The sequence below is a fragment of the Musa acuminata genome, chromosome BXJ1-9 (assembly GCF_036884655.1).
Source record: "Musa acuminata AAA Group cultivar baxijiao chromosome BXJ1-9, Cavendish_Baxijiao_AAA, whole genome shotgun sequence".
NCBI classification, from domain to species: Eukaryota; Viridiplantae; Streptophyta; class Magnoliopsida; order Zingiberales; family Musaceae; genus Musa; species Musa acuminata.
The window spans coordinates 42488768-42506014 of NC_088335.1; the positions used below are offsets into that span (position 1 = coordinate 42488768).

The following is a 17247-nucleotide window of genomic DNA, read 5'->3' on the forward strand; positions in this document are numbered from 1 at the left end:
AAAAAGAAAAAGAAACTTGTCGCGAACCCCTCGCCTAGTTCAAGAGGTGACCATGCAGAACTAATGGGGTCTCATAGCAAAGCATAAGCGACAAGGTGAAGGTAGCCATGACAAGATATAAACAATAAGCGTGTGACAACAAGAGACATTTATAAAATTATAGAAAATAAAGAGCACTATTTATAAAAAAATAAAAACAAGAATAACTTAAAAAAAAAAGCCCCAAAAAAGAGAGACTTTTTTAAGGAAATTATCTTAAGAACTTGGGGTGATAATAAACTGAAAATATCAATATAGATAGTTCAATTATCGGATTTTTTTTCGAGAAAAAGGTGAAGTTAATGGATTCGGTTATCGGGAGTGGTGTCAATAACATCGAAACCCAAATCTGATAAATTAGCGGGCACGGATCGAGGACCCGCATCCTCTGTAACCTTCTCTCCACGCCCGTTCCCCTTAGAGTCCTGCCGATCAAGACTTGGCGAGAGGTGACTCACCGAAGCCCCCGATCGATCCCAATCGGAGAGCGGACGAGAGAGAGAGAGAGAGAGAGGAAGAGGAGGAGGAGATCGAAGAAGAAGAAGAAGAAGAAGAAGGGTCTTCCCATGGGGTTCATGATGACGACCATTGTATTCTTCGTGGCGGGCGTTGTCGCCTCTGTCCTCGTCCTCCTCTGCTGCAGCCGCGGCCCCTCCACCAATCTGTACGTCGTTGCTTCCGCTCCCACCTCTTCTTCCTCTATGTATTGTGATTCGATGAGCGTTTGGCACCGCAATCAGCTGAAACTATCCATCTGTCCCGTTCAACTTTGCCTTTAAGCGATGCGAATCGGGTCCCTTATAACCCTCGGTTGGGACAATTAGACTTGGTTCGATTTCGGATCCTTTTGCTTGATATGGTGACATCGGGCATGTTATTGCTTTGCAAGTTTGATCTGCTTGGTCTCTGGTTTAGTTTCTTTGGGCAAAATCACATCTTTCTCTTGGAATGGTGCAAGTTTGATCTGCTTGGTCTCTGGTTTAGTTTCTTTCGGCAAAATCTTATCTTTTTCTTGGAATGGTGCATGTTTGATATGCTTGGTCTCTGGTTTAGTTTCTTTGGGCAAAATCATATCTTTCTCTTGGAATGGTGCAAGTTTGATCTGCTTGGTCTCTGGTTTAGTTTCTTTGGGCAAAGTCATATCTTTCTCTTGGAATGGTGTGAATATTGTTCAAATTGTTTATTATTTTTGCTTTTGTTTTCTCTTTTACCAATGGTTTTCATGTTTACTTGCTTTAGAGGATTTGATCAAGTGTCTGCATCAATTATAACTAAAGTTGAATCATTCAACCATTCCTTGGTATTTCTAGAAAATTAATTATGATGTTTACCATTATGCTAATCTTTACTCTTAACTCTTTGCGTATTTATTTGATTAGTTTCATATCTTTCTTTGTGCCAAATCATCTTCATTACAGGGAGTAGCTGACTGCACATCTAAGCCTAAGATCATAATCAGAAATTTGGACTACTTGTTTCAGGTCAATTATCAAGTTGACAAGTGTTTTTTGGGAGCTTACAGGTCATGTAAGCAAGCTTTAGTCTAGAACAGAAATTTGAGGCCTCAGATAAAGAAAATAAATCACTTGCATGTTCTGAGATTAAGCTACTAATATCACCAACAATAAGTATCTGCAACTCAGTCTAGATCTAATAATCCTAAATTGCACTCATAAGAAAGTTAAAATGAGTTCAAGTCTTCTATTTATCACTTTTTTCTTTGGTAATAGGAGCTCATTCTCACATTAGGGCCTTAAAATTCAATTCTGCTTATCATATATTCACTTGTTAAAAGCCTAAGGTCTGGAATTAAATACTTGGTGACTGCTAGTCCTGGATGGTGGATTATGACCGACATATGATTAGGGAATTTAGGGCAATTCAAGCATGACAGCTGATGTTTTTCTCTTTCATTTCTTTTCTATATTTGCATTTGTTAATACTCAGCTTCATGCTAAACATTTATTATGATTACTATTATTTATTATTTGGGTTAGTGAAAATGTGAAATGATTCAGACAATTTTGTTGTGCAGGTTTCATTTAACATTGATCATTACAGCAACAGTTTGCTGTTGGATGATGTGAGTTCCCACATTTATCATTACTTTTATCTGGTGCATCATTCTATTATATGCATGATGATATTTGGCAATTCTCATGTTATTTCACTTTCATGTTATCTAAGACTAGGTATGCATATCTGCTAACGATTTTATAATATATCCTAGTCTGCCAAGCTTTGGTTGTATCTAAGACATTATCAAGCCTTGTATTTTTGACTAATAAAAAGATCGATGAACTCTACAAATATGCACAAAAAAAAAGATACAAGATGTGCCTGATGAGTTTAAAGGTGTATATTTCCTGCAAATAAACCTGTTGTCAAATATGGCCAAATCAAACATGTTCTGTTACAAAACTGACTATCTAAGAATAAGTTTGAATTTCTACTATCTTAGAGGTTCTTTCTGTTCATTTTTCCTTTTCTTCTTATGGAAGTATAGGTCACTCACAGAACATGTCTCATTCTCGAGTCTTGTGAGCAAATAGAATATGTCTGCTCAAGGAATTAGTTAGAAGGTCATTTATTGGATGTTATAAGCATATAATTGCCTATTGGGACAATTGCTAGTTTATCCTGGCCATATTGGTCTAAATTGCAGGGATGCATTTGGCAATATGAACTTGCTTTGCAGACAACTTTTGCCCTTTAGTTCATCTCTGGACAATTGTTATATACATGTGATAAAATTACACCATGTCTTTCTGTAATAGGGTAAAAGATATCTGCACCCAAAAAATTTCAGAATATCTCACTTTATTATTTAAGAATCATTTTATAACTACAAAATCTTTGGATAGCTTAATTATTTTGCTTTTCGTTTGGATTTAAGACGCGGTCTACTACATAGCTAAAACACTGGAAATATTTTGCCTTGTTCTTAATGCCTCATGCTTCTTTGGGTTTTGCGTAATTATGCCTTATTCTTAATGCCTTATGCTTCTTTGGGTTTTGCATAATGTTGTATTTATGGAGTTGTTGGCACCTAGTGTTCTCCCAAAGTTGCTATATAATTTCTAAAAGTTGAGATGAAACTGGATTAAACTTTTGGGACTTTTGGCATATGCATAGAAGATTCTGTTGAATCATGTCTTGGAATAATTTGTATTCAAGAACCAAATTTTGTGATATAGATGACTATTAATATTAGGTGGGAGATGTACTTATGACAATCTTAGGGAATCTAGGCAAAAGATTCTCATCTTCATAATTTTTGGGCATCTTCCTTTGCTGGAGAGGAATCTAGGCAAAAGTTTCTCATCTTTATAGTTTTGTCCTTGGTTTTCATCACACCTCCGTTCTAGTTGGTTGATATTTTATACTGTCATATCATAGTTGTAAGTTGTAGCTATTTTATGGTCTGTCGTTTAATGTATTCACATTTCCCTTCTTTTGAGCAATTCATCATTTGTTGGAGGCTTTTGAGGCTTACTAGAGTGTCCATTATATCTTTCACAGAAGCTAATGGCAGTTTAGTTTGCCCAAGTTGTTCTAGTGCTAATCAATTACTTTTCCACGGTGCAATTGCAAATAATGTATCTGTTGGTGCTATATATATTTACCAGTTTCTTTCCTGTCAGGTGGGCAATTGTCTATCTTGCGCAGCTAAAACCTCTGATTGTTCCAATCCTCAGTGAAGGGGAGTGACATGCTCACAAAACAATGATTCAAGTCATTTGCTACGACTTGAAATGTGTCCCATTCTTCAATGCAACTCAGCATCTTTTTGTAAGATTTTACTTCTTTAATCTCTGAACCTAGTTAAGGAAAACTTGAGATGTATCTTCTTGTATAACAATAATGTGCTTCTTATGCTTAATTCACTTCACACTGACTTGACGCCTCTGGTTACTTTGTGTGTTTTTTATTTGGTCGTCAATGTCCTCGGAGTTTGATGTTTGAGAAGAATGAGTTTACTTAAAAATTTGTGGCTAGATGGAAGTATTATTTGAATGACCTGACTTCTCTCGTCAGCAGAAGTTAAAAAGACTACCAGAAACAGGAGGATTTACCAAAACCAGATTACAAAAGCTAAGCAGATGTTGAACAAGACAATTAGTAGACTTCAGTAAAAGGCCAGTTACCTGTAGATGTTTCCATTTGTTCCTTCTAACCTTACTGCATATGTAATCTGCTCAGAGTAAAAGTAATGTAAGAAAAGACAAAGTCCACGAAGAAATAAATGGTACCTTTCATAACAAAGTCACCTTTTGCAGTCGAGCACTTCTGCACCGTCTTCATACATATCACCCACTCTTTGTGCTTCTGCTTCAAAGGAATTAATATGCGACGCAATACCACACCGGGGTTCTCCTGTAGCTGATCCACAACGTCCAGCCTATAGTTTCCATGTATCCATTCTGTACATTGCAAGTGTAGAGTTGTCACACAAACCAGTCATTAAAACAAGTTCTGGTCCAGAAATACCAAGTACACTAACAAGGAAAGTGACCTTCGATTGGAAATTGATTTCTAGTTCATCTTTGTCATCCTCGAGCTTTGCTAGCAAATCCTTCAACCCCAGTAGTTGCACTAATAATCTCTAATAGCATATCTGACTCAAACCTGGGAAAAGGTAATAAAAAGAAAGGATTTAACTGATACATCTTATCAGTTTCCAGAGAACGGAGAAATAAACAGTGAAGCTGGGGTTTGAATAGGAGATCAACTGACATATGTTATACACAGAAGGAAGCAGACTAAATAAACTGCTCTTCCAAGGAAATGGTGAAATAGCAACTAAAGTTTAATCAAGATAAGCCTGCCTGCCAGCCTGAAGCTACCTTTTAAATCTAAAAAAGGGTTGCAATCAAGATAACTGTTTTTAACCCTTGAACAAACTGCAAACTGGAGATGGTAAATAATTGATATGGAATCAATACTTATCATCTTCTCATTTTAGTACCATTTTTTCATACTTGTTTCTTTGCCTGTCCTTAGAAGAATCCTTACATCCAGAAGTTTTGGATACCACAACATTATTCAGTACCGATGCATCCAGCTCAAGTCTGTTGCTTGCAGGAGGCATTTGATACTGCCATGAAGCAAACACAAAAATCAGCTAGAGATTGGTAAACAGAATTATAATCACTATGCATAGGAAGCTAAAAATGGAACATCAGAAGGATACATTCTCAGGCAGGAAGCAGGAACAAGGGTACACTGCTGACAATTAGAAAGATCAAGCTCTAAATCTGCTTTGCTAGGATTTCATTCTTCATTGTCTGCAAACAAACTGTCTTTGTAAGAATCTCTAGCGAATAAAGAATACACAGTGCTTCAATTCCGGTGTCATGATTACTATAAGATAATTTCATTTATTGGCCTCTTTCTAGCTTCATATCCATGTCTTTCTCCTCTAGATACTTGGGTTCTATGGCCTTCAATTTACAGGGCACTAAGTAGAATAATAAACAGAACAGCATGCTAAAATTAAATGGATAATAACTCATGTCAAACATATAGCTCTTACTGTAAGACAGCTGCATCAATATAATCATAACACAACGGCATGAAAGCTTATAGCACCAACATTTAGACATCATTCAGTTCTATCAAGGATAATACTAAAGCAAGACCAGTATTATAATATAGTGACTTAAAGGGTCCATCAACTACTTCAAAATATAAAAATAAAGACATGGCCCACTTATGACTCAATTTCTGTGGTTTATATGGACAAAGATTTAGTGAGTCGAACCTGTTCAGAATTTGTGTAAAATAGGGAAATGATAGATCAAGGAAAGGATGATATTTAAGCTTTTGAAAAATGCCACTAGTCCAATCTGTGATCAAAATGCCAACTTAGGCAGAAGGATTAACTAGAAAGGTTAACAAGTATTTTGGCTATTGTGTTGAAGATTAGTTTGTGTTTCCAAGAAGCATTATAAAATATAAACTATGCCAAGGGATGCAAGAAAGTTAATGTTACACTATGGGCCATATACTTTATCTGTCCCTGCCTAGATTTATCTCCTTTCATGCATTTAAAATTCTTGATACCTTCCATATATTCATGTGGCTCGTAATGATAGTGTTGACAAATCTGTGACAAATTTTTCCCTGCTTCTACAATCCCTATTTCCCACTTTCATTCTCAAGATGATTCCTCTGCCTGTCCTGGTCTACTCAGGCAGACCAATATCACCAGCAGCAACCAAATTAAACATAACCTCTAGAAAATGGAATTAGTGACACTATGTACAGATTGTACTTGAACCTGATAGAATTGCTTAAAACCTTGTAAAGACAGTTTACTTTTACTATCAGATACGTGATGAGGCCACCTATTGTTCTTAACTGAAAATAATTTGTATAGGGACCAGATACCAATTTGTGCTATTTACATTGCCTTGTCCCGATTCCAATACATTAAATAATAGATGAGAAAAGTTGCCAAATTTATCTTCGAGCTGGAGCATGCTTATTTACCTTCGTTCTGGTACCCTAAAGATCTACAAGACGATGTCTGATGAATAGACTCTGCTCCATGTCCAGCAGGTAAGAGAGACTTTAACACTTCAAGCAAATCATCATGGTGGCAAGTAATATGGACAGCTGGAAACTTCAAGTCAAGATCTATCCAAAAATAAATACTCGCACAATCAAGCTTATACAAAAAAAAAAAAAGAACACCTAAAACCTCTTGCTAAACGTCATCAATGAACATGCAATTAGTCCTATGGATTATCAGGATGTCCAAATCGAACAGTACTTGTCAGGTTCATCTGAAAAACGATTCTGCAGGAAAGAAAAGAAAAGTTAAGCACATTATACTAGAAACTATTAATGCCAACAGAATAAGTAAATAGCTAATATCCACATGCATGCACACAGACATGCGTGCACACAGGCACACCAACATAAGAGAGATCAATTTTAAGGTATAATAATTGCCATTATTCCTTTGATATAATTCAGACAAAGTTGGCGTGCTGGCATCATTTTGGTGAGGGCAAGATCACCATGTTTTGGCAACAAATCGCGGAACTGCACAACCAAGTCAGGATGCACTTTAAGTAGTTCTCTACCCTTCTGCTAGCCTCAATTGGAGTGATACTATAGGGCATAGAGAAACAATACACCTCAACCCAAACATTCTCACGACGAACATATAAAGCATAAATGCAAATTCTCAAGCAGTAGTAAACCAAGATAAATGTAACCAGACCTTGAATTCTCTAAACTCTTCATGATATCAACGAATTGATCATGTGTATGTGCTTCATTGTGAAGTGTCCTTTTGACTACAGCCAGGAACTCTCTGGCATCACCCCTTCCTGGCTTAGAATCACTATGACTGGACCTTCAACTCAATAAAGAAAACAATAAAGATGAAATTATGCCCCCAAATCGAAGTACTAATACATGGAATTATAGAACAGCAAGAACACGATCTATAGCATGTCATAGCGAGCGATCATCTGCAGTACACAAAACAACGAAAGATTCCATTGAGAAGCATAGAAGAAGAGAACGTGTGGAGATAAACAGAAAAGGGTGAACTTCAAGAAAACGGTAAGGGATAGTGAAACATGATCAGGGAGCTCACGATGGGCCTTTAGATTGCTTAGGCCACATCGAACTGGATGCATTGTCGTCATCTCGAGGCCTCGTCCTCATGCTTTTCACCCAAGATAATCCAAGAAAATAACCAAGAAACCCTAGAAGCCGGTCAGCCTTCTCTTTCGTTGTCGGCCGGGAAACCAATGAAGTTTCTCACCACGCCCAAAGATTCAACATATTTACATCTAAATCCACCAACGGAAGAAATCGAGAGAGAGAGAGAGAGAGAGAGAGAGAGAGAGGCGGAAGAGACAAGGGCGAAGATGACTACGAGGAGTCGCTTCGGCCTCTCCACCTCTCTCTCCGTTACTACTCCAATTGTTTCGGGTGGTGAGAACGCGGAGCTCCCATTTAAGCCTTTGAAGTCCCGACGAAAAAGTGTAACGGCTTTCCTAAAACAGGCGCTCACGGTCATGCCACCAATCGGGAGGATGGATCTGTGCCACGACTGGAGTTACGACTTCTGGAGCAATACCACTGGAGCTGTCATTGCAGAGTCTTATGGTCGCATGAAGACGAAAACTATGGCTCTCCAGTTCATATCGAATTGAGCTACTCAAACCAATCTTCCTCGACTGCACGATTCAGCACTTGCATTAGAGGTTGGCCACCCCTCGAGTCTCATTGGCTTCCTTATCCTTGGGTAGTCCCGAGTAATCCTCAAAATGTTTCAATTACTGTTTCTGCAAGGAATCATAGTGCTTCTCGGTATACAAAACTTATTTCTATCAATGTTGTCATTCTAATCCCTTTCAAGTAACTACGCATCTTAGCGAGCCCAATTTACCAATCTTCTATTTGGATATAACCTACTAGGCTACGTTGATGACTCTCTCAATTATCCACCAGCAATAATTAATATCCCCGGAGAACCTAGTCCAGTACTATATCTAGCTTACAAACTATGGTTACGTCAAGATCGTTTCATCCTCCAAGCTATTCAAGCCTCAGTTGTTGGATTCATCGTTCCATTGATATTTTCATGTGTGACTACTACAGAAGCATGATACAAGCTACAAACAACCTTGGCAAATCATTTGTGTACTCGCATGCTCACTCTTCTATTCAATCTAATGAAAATAAAACAAGAGGAAAATACTATTGCTGATTAGCTTAGCTTTGATACAATCAAAGTTATCATGGATGACTTAGCTTTGATAGGTCATTCCTTTTGTGATAAAGAAATCATAATTCATACCCTGATAGTCTCGAAGACAAGTATAAGGAATTAGCAATCGTAGTTTGGGTACGTGACTCACCAATATCATTCAAAGAACTCTATGATAAGTTGACTGACTATGAGACATATTTGAAGCGCGAGGACAAGTTACTTGGACTAACCATCACAGCTAAAGTCAGTCAAAAATCCAAAAGAAAAGCCAACTAATACAATAAGAACGTCAACAACAGTTTGGCCAAGATGTCTCTTGACCCTGTGGGTCCCAAACAAACCCCTCATTATCCACATCATCAATATTTCTATCAATGTGGTCACTCCAATAACCATTAGCCCTAACGTCCTGCCTTCACAAGCCAACAAAGAGTCATTTACTAGCTATGTGATAAAGTCGGACACTCCGCAAAAGTCTATCGATCTCAACTCAAACTTTCTGCTCCATCACAGTGGTCTCAAGCAAATGTCATGACTACTCTGGCTACTAGTCAACCCAATTAGATTATAGACTTTGGTGCCTCTCATTACATCACCTTTGATCTTCATAACTTATTTATCTACAATAACTATAGCGAAAATGAAGATATCATCATTGGTGATAGTAAAGAAATTCCTATTACTCATATTGGTTCCACAATGCTTAATTCTGCTTAATTCTGATATCATAACTTTTACACTCGATAATGTTTTATGTGTACCTCATATTAAATGAAACCTCATTTCCATTTCTCAATTATGCAAATACAATAATACTTCAATTGAATTCTTTCACGACTCTTTTCTTGTTAAGTATTTGAACACGAGGACATCCTTGGTCCAAAGTCAAAATAGAGACAACATCTACGAATAGCCTGTTAGCTCCACTCAACTCACTATTCACTCTTCAGTTACAACTCCAATTGATGTGTAGTATCGTCGTCTTAGCCATCTTTCGTCCCTTATCCAGCAGAAATTACTTTCTTGTTACTCTCTTCTTATTTTTAAATCAAGTAGCTTTATAATTCATTGTGATGCATGTCTTAGCAATAAAAGTCATAGGCAACCCTTTAGAACATCCTCCATATCATGCTCTAAACTATTTAAAATTATTTATACCAATATTTGGGGCCCTATTGCAATTATTTCTTTTAACAAATTCAGATTTTTTATTATTTTTATAGATTTTTCACTAAGTATATATTGTTATATTCTTTTCACCGTAGATTTAAAATTTTCATAATCTTTGCCAACTTTAGAAAGTTGGTCGAGAACTACTTTCATCTATAATCAAAATAGTTCTCTAATGATGTAGGTGAATATCAAGCCCTGACATCTTGTTTCTCAACTTATAGTATATAACACCTCAAGTCACCCTCACATACTCCTCAATTAGTTGGCTTTGTCGAACATAAATATCAGCATATAGTTGAAACTAGTCTCACACTTCTATATTAGGCCTCTATGCCTTCAAACTTTTGGACATTAATCTTTCAAACTGCATCCTACCTTATTAATCATATGCTTACGTCAATCCTATAATATTAGTCCCCATTTGAAACACTACTTCATAAACCTCCAAACCTTTATAAACTCAAAGTATTTAGTTGTCTATGTTATCCATAGTTACGTCACTATGCCTCCCATAAGATAACATCAAGAACTAAGCCTTGCGTCTTCATAGGATACTCTCTTAAACATAACGCTTTCTGATGCTATAACCCTCAAACTCAAAAAGTCTTTATATCACGTCACGTTATTTTTGTGGAGTCTATATTTCCTTTCCAAAACCATGAGTCTCCTATCATGCAAACCACTCCGACAAATATTCATCACTAAAGTATACCTCTGATCTTATCGGATGAGCCTCCCATGACACCGTCCAATTCCTTCTCTCAAGATCCACACTCTACTGCTACTCTAGTTCAGCAACTGCCCATTCCCTTGTCTACTCCATTCTTCTCAAGTTTTTCTTATTGATAAGGCAATACATTCAAAAACACAACCATTGTCTTTACCTCCTTCTACATCTAGTGACACTGAAGTACCTCAGCTTGACCCGACCCGTGTTAGTGATCTCCACTACCTATACTAACAACACAACCTTACAATCCTATATCCTCTATATATCTAATGACAACACACTTCAAGAGGGTATTTTCAAACTACGTCAAGTCTTTAACCTATATGCTATCATAGAATCCTAACCTAAGACCATTGAACCCAACATATTCACTTAAGCCCAAAAATCTTCACACTAGCATAAAGCCATGTGTGAAGAATATGATGCCCTCATTTATAACTCAACATGGAATTTAGTACCCTTTCATCACACAAAACATCATCGGGTGTAAGTGGGTCTTTCGAATTAAGTAGAACCTAGATAAATCCGTTGTCAGATAAAATGCATGTCTAGTTACCAAAGGATTTCATCAACGACTTGGTGTTGATTTCACTGAGACATTTAGTCTCGTTGTTAAACCCATAACAATACGACTTCTCCTGAGTTTGGCTACCAATAAAGGCTAGAAATTATGATAATTTGATGTTAACAATGGCTTTTTACAAGTGACTCTAACTGAAGACATATTTATGCAGCAACCTCCTGATTTCATTTATCCTCAGTATCCAAGGCATGTTTGCAAACTACAAAAAACTATTTATAGACTTCATCAAGCTTCAAGAGCCAGGTACACTGAACTTGGCTCGTCTTTTACTTCAATTGACTTTATCAACTCTAAGTTGGATACCTCGTTATTTCTACGACAACAAAATGAAGGCATAATATATCTTTTGATGTATGTGAATGGCATTATTGTCATGGGCAATAATCCTATAGAGATCCAGGCATTCATCAAGCAATTGACAAATCGATTTTCCCTTAAAATTCTGGCAACCTTGAGCTACTTTTTGGGAGTGAAAGCAACATATACATCTTCAAGTCTCTTCCTATCACAAACAAAGTATATTCAAGATTTATTATCAAAGACAAACATGCATGACACAAAAGATGTTACAACTCCCCTCTCTACTAGTGAATCACTCAAATTATATGATGGAAGTCCTACTACGGAACCTACTTAATAACGATAAGTAGTTGGCTCTTTATAGTACTTAGCTCTCACCCGTTCAAACATCTCATTTGCGGTCAATAAATTATCATAATTTATTCATCGACCATCTATTACGTATTGATCTGCAATCAAATAAATCCTGTGATATATTAAAGAGACCCTCAATCATAGTCTCTTTCTCCGCAAACACTCTCCACTTAATCTACATGCCTTTGCCGCTGCTGATTGGACAGAAAACTTTGATGATAGAACATCCACATCTGGGTATGTTATCTTCCTTGAGGCTAATCCAATCAGTTGGAGTTCTAAGAAACAAAAGACAATCGCACGATCTACAACTGAAGTTGAATACTGTGTCATTGCCACCATTGCTATAGAACTCAATTGGATCACAAATCTATTCAAGGAACTTAATATCGACTCTAACCTTATTTCTACAATATATTGTGATAATGTCAGAGCTACATACATATGCATCAATCCAGTGTTCCACTCCCGTATGAAACATATTATCATCGACTTCCACTTTATGCGAGATTAAATTGTCTGATATCAACCATGTGTTTCTCAAGTACATACGGTTAATCAACTAACATACTTACTTACGAAACTTCGCGCTTATAAACTATTTTCATTGCACCAATCTAAGATCGACATCCTTGATAGGAGGATCATCTTACGAGAGTATGATAATAGATAAAATTTTTCTAACTGCACAAGAAAATTTTTTATTGCTTTGTTATGCTTTGTTAAGAAAAATCCCCGGTCCTAACCTAACATGTATAAATATAGACAACGTATCAATATCTTGTATCTATATATCTATCTTGTATCTATATATCTTCTATCGTCTGCCTTATGCATGTCCTGCGTCCAACGTCACAAGCTCCTCCGCCGTCCACTCTGCGTACTTCACGAGCCCACCGCTGCAGCACGTCTACTAGCCCGGTATGGCTGCAAGCATGCAGAACCCCCATGTACGTGACATGATCGGGCCCGATGCCACGGCGTAGCATCTCGTCGAACAGCCGCAGCGCCTCCGCACCGTGGCCGTGTGACGCGAGCGCCGTTATCATGGCCGCTCAAGAATGCGGGTCATTGTGGGGTATTTCGTCGAACACCCGCCTCGCGGACTCCAAGCGGCCGCACCTGGAGAACATGGTTAAGAGCGCGGTGCCAAGGGCGGTGGCTGAGGAGGACGAGGGCATCGCGGTGGGCGAGCTCGCCGTCGGTAATGGCGCCGAGGTAGGCGGCGGAGGAGAGTGCGGAGACGAGGGCGGCCTCGGTGGGTGGCACGCCGGAGCGGCGCGTGCGGCGGAGGGTGGCGAGGGCGTCGGGGTGGCGGCCAGAGGCGGCGTAGGCGGAGATGAGGTCGGCGAAGGAGACCGGGATGGTGTCGAAGGCGTCGCGTGCGGCGTCGGGGAGGCCGCAACGGGCGAGGGCGGAGACGAGGGCGGTGCGGAGGACCACGTCCGGGTGAGGCCCGGCGAGGCGGACGAACAGGGCAGCGGGGGAGCGACGGCCGGAAGAGGAGTAAGCGGCGATGAGGGCCGAGCGGAGAAAGGGGTCGGCGTGGAGGCCGAGGACGGTGAGGCGGGCGTGGAGGAGGGCAGGAGCAGCGGCGGCGGCTGACGCTGCGCGGAGAAGGAAGGTGAAGGTGAACTTGTTGGGACGGGCGCCGGAGGGGAGCATGGAGTAGGCGTACAGAGAGAGGGCGTCGAGCGGCGGGGATCGCCGGAGGAGAGCGTTCCACTCAACGTGGACCGTTCAGATCGAATCGGACGGTCAGCAGATGCTGCAGCCGATTCTGCTCGTGTGACACGCATTCTGAGTTTTGAAGGAGCTGACGTTGCAACGGGGCAAGCTTATTATACGATATAAAAGTAAATATACATATCTGTAAAAAAAATGTTCGATCAATATATAAATGAAAACAAAACGAAAAGAGCTTTAGTGAACCCCAAAAAAATAATTTTCTTCTAAAAAATTCCATTTAATAGAGTCGACGGTTGACTAAAAATGATCGTTTGACCAGGTCAGCGAAGAGGGAAAAGGTCAACATTCATGAAATGAAAGAGAATCTGCGTTGTCTTAGCAACAGTCTTCACGACTAATCGGAACGTTACTTGCACGACACTCTCATCACACCCTAGAAAAAAAAAATTAAATAAATAATAATAATAATAATAATAATAATAATAATAATAATAATTATTATTATTATTATTATTATTATTATTAATGGAGCACTTGCCAACCAACCAACTTAATTCCTTAAAATAAGAAAAAGTCTTCTCCCAACCTCAGACCTTTAACCACCACCTCAGCTTCTTCTTCTCCTCCCCTATCTCCTCTTCTCTCCTCTCTCTCTCTCTTTCTCTCTCTACGGACAATTTCCATCTGATCCATCTCCATCTACGCCATCACAATCTTCTGCATCTCTATCATCGTCATCTTCCCTCTCTGCGTTTATGGGTGGTCGTCGGCTGCAGGGCGAGCAGCTGAAGCAGCTGCGGGACATCTTCAACCGCTTCGACATGGACGGCGACGGCAGCATCACTCACCTGGAGCTCGCCGCGCTGCTACGCTCCCTCGGTTTGAAACCCACGGGCGACCAGATCCACGCGCTCCTCTCCGGCATGGACGCCAACCGCAACGGCTCCATCGAGTTCGACGAGCTCGCCGTCGCGCTCGCGCCCCTCATGAGCGAACAGGCCCTTCTCAACCAGGAGCAGCTCCTGGACGTGTTCCGCTCCTTCGACCGGGACGGCAATGGCTACATCTCCGCGGCGGAGCTGGCGCGGTCCATGGCGCGCATGGGCCAGCCGCTGACCTTCTGCGAGCTCACCGAGATGATGCGGCAGGCCGACACCGACGGCGACGGCGTCATCAGCTTCACGGAGTTCGCGGCCGTCATGGCCAAGTCCGCCGTGGAATTCCTTGGCCTCACGGTAGTGTCATAGGAGAACACAGGCCCCTTCCGGGCGCCCGGCGACGGGGAGCGCTGAGTCGGTTGACCGGGCTCATGTTTCTTGGTTGACCCGGTCAACGGAGGACCCCGGGAACTGTTTGCGTAGGATTTCTGTCGATGCATGGTAACCAAGGTTGTAAATGTATAGAATGTGACGATGGATGAAAGTTAGGATTACATGATCATTTAGGAGAGATTATTTCGTTCAGGAAACGTGAATTATTTCCTCTGTTTTCCTGCATGCATGTGTTTGTGTTCGTCAAGTCAACGTGGAACTTTCGTGTGGTTCTTCTCGATCGCTGCAGAAGATGGAAGGAAACTTTATGCATGCACTGCATCAAGTCATGTTATCTCTTTGGAGCTTCCATGTAGGATTATCTTCGGTAGAACATATTTGGCATTGAATCGTGTACGTGTGTCACTAATCAAACACGTTCGGGTGCTTGATTCCGACAGATGAATCGATCAATTATTATTCGATATGTGACCAAGCTAATACATGGGAGATAAGATCTGCAAATATAAAGTAATCGATTATGAGCTAATTTTCTCTTCTTTTTTTTTTGTCGTGTATATGGATAAGAGTTTGAGAAAGACTATTAAAGAGCGTGCCTTAGCCAATATTTTTAAAATATTTTACTCCCTTTTTATCCGGTATAAAAAAACCTACCTTTGATATAAGATTTGAGATTATACATCTTTTTTTATCATTTTCACTTTTACCTTATCTCGGGGCTAAGCATTGAATCAAAAAATTCATTCTTGACCTAGGTCTTTGTGTCGATTATCATCAGAGAACTTGAACGTACCCACATTGACTTCTATGAGATCTTTAGCATCACTTTGGAAGCATTTCATCATTCTTGTATTTGTATAGTCGAACCACATCAAATTGACTTGAAGTCAACAATATTTTTCTTTAACATTTTAACACAAGGATCATGTCATAAGAATGCCAGCCTGTTGACTCATAGTACCTTCACTCAGAAGACACGGTAGTTGACGTTTTTAAATCTCGACACTTCTACCTTAACACAAACTCTAATAAGATACTATCATATATTCAACAACCTAAGCATCTCTTCGTTAATGACAACCCCGACCTATATAGTTGTCTTTGTCGAGGTCTTCCTGAACCTTACTCAACAAGTACAGATGTTAACAGGAATGATACAAATGGTCACCCCACTCCTACCTCGGTTGGTCCAATTGAAAGTGCCTCTAACCGCATCGTAATTTATAGTACTACTAACACTTATTGAGATTCCTTGACCTGACGTGATATCGTCCCCCAAGAATGCTCGAGGCATGTCGAGCTCCCAATAAAGGAGGCACCCTGATCCCCAACTATAGAGTTCAACGAACCTCACCATTCTCGGTTTGTCTTACCCAAGCTCGAGACATAGTTCGTAGACTACATAGAGGACATCCTTCAGGTGCAATTTCAGTAGATGGACCTAGAGGACATGTGTCGAGAGTTTGAGCTATCTAAGAGAGAAGACTTGACCAACCTCAACTCGAGTCAGTCACCATTAATTCAAAAGATCCAAGCAAAGCCTATCTCTACTAACTTCTGACTCTTAACCTTTGAGGTATTTGATGGTTGTGCCAATCCAAATAAGCACATCGTAGCCTTTCATGCTCAGGTGTCCTTATATGGCACGACGAACACTCTTATGTGCCACACCTTCCCTACCACTTTATAAGGCGTAGCACAAGAGTGGTATGCCCACTTGAAGCTACTCTCAATTAGCTCATTCGGCCAATTAGAAAAAGAGTTTGAGAAATATTTGTTAGGAACGAGTCGACACTAAGAGGGGGGGTGAATTAGTACAGCGGTAAAAACATCGATTTCGAAAAATATTCATTTGTTGAAAACAGATCAGAAAGATGTTAACTTAAAAACACTTACGTAAGCGTGTAATGAGGAAGTAGAGCAGTGAGCAAATAAAATGATTTGCAGCAAAGGTAAACAGCAAAGTAAAAGGCACCAAATCGATTTTATAGTGGTTCGATCGTCGTGACCTACATCCACTCCCGATTCCTCTTCATTCGAGGCCACTGGCTTCCACTACTAGTCTTTCTTCAATGGGTGAAGACCAACTACCCTTTTACACCCATCTTCTTATTTTCACGGGTTTAGGATATAACCTTTTACAAGTACTCACTCCTCTCTAAACAGAATTCTAAACTTAGAATTATAGGAGGGGATCTCTCAAGTGATTACTACAACGTTTTCCCACTTTTCAATTCTCTGTGCTTATGTATATTAACCAGGGATGAGAGAGATATTTATAGGCCTTAAGTGGATTTAAACTTGGAGCTTAAAAGTGTCTCATCCCTGATTTTCGAGGTACTGACAATACCACCGCTTGTGCTGGGTG

General features: G+C 39.8%; 3 protein-coding genes and 1 long non-coding RNA gene across 7 annotated transcripts; 2 read left to right on the forward strand and 2 right to left on the reverse strand.

The window, feature by feature from the left end:
* Positions 1 to 442: 442 nt before the first annotated feature.
* On the forward strand, positions 443 to 3937 carry LOC135593589 (V-type proton ATPase subunit e1-like). The gene is made up of 3 exons (XM_065083754.1): positions 443 to 703; positions 2075 to 2122; positions 3684 to 3937. Exons 1-3 carry the CDS (start codon positions 606 to 608, stop codon positions 3748 to 3750), a joined length of 213 nt encoding a protein of 70 aa, XP_064939826.1. The 5' UTR covers positions 443 to 605; the 3' UTR covers positions 3751 to 3937.
* A 78-nt stretch (positions 3938 to 4015) lies between these two features.
* On the reverse strand, positions 4016 to 7968 carry LOC108953776 (uncharacterized). Of its 4 annotated transcripts, none has more exons than XR_010479711.1 (8): positions 7655 to 7968; positions 7274 to 7408; positions 6535 to 6843; positions 5234 to 5327; positions 5009 to 5137; positions 4556 to 4668; positions 4311 to 4463; positions 4016 to 4234 (listed from the first exon to the last, which is right to left on the reverse strand). It is a non-coding gene; the product is annotated as an uncharacterized LOC108953776 (long non-coding RNA). The 4 variants fall into 4 exon arrangements; XR_010479713.1 differs by having other exon boundaries at positions 6535 to 6660; positions 6746 to 6843; positions 7274 to 7968; XR_010479712.1 differs by having other exon boundaries at positions 6535 to 6667; positions 6746 to 6843; positions 7274 to 7968.
* Positions 7969 to 12987: 5019 nt separating this feature from the next.
* LOC103998945 (pentatricopeptide repeat-containing protein At1g08070, chloroplastic-like) lies at positions 12988 to 13584 on the reverse strand. The gene has a single exon (XM_009420575.2). The coding sequence runs from the start codon at positions 13582 to 13584 to the stop codon at positions 12988 to 12990; it is 597 nt and encodes a 198-aa protein (XP_009418850.2).
* A 610-nt stretch (positions 13585 to 14194) lies between these two features.
* Positions 14195 to 15104, forward strand: LOC103998639 (probable calcium-binding protein CML14). Its single transcript, XM_009420163.3, has one exon. The coding sequence runs from the start codon at positions 14364 to 14366 to the stop codon at positions 14853 to 14855; it is 492 nt and encodes a 163-aa protein (XP_009418438.1). The 5' UTR covers positions 14195 to 14363; the 3' UTR covers positions 14856 to 15104.
* The last annotated feature ends 2143 nt before the right edge of the window (positions 15105 to 17247 follow it).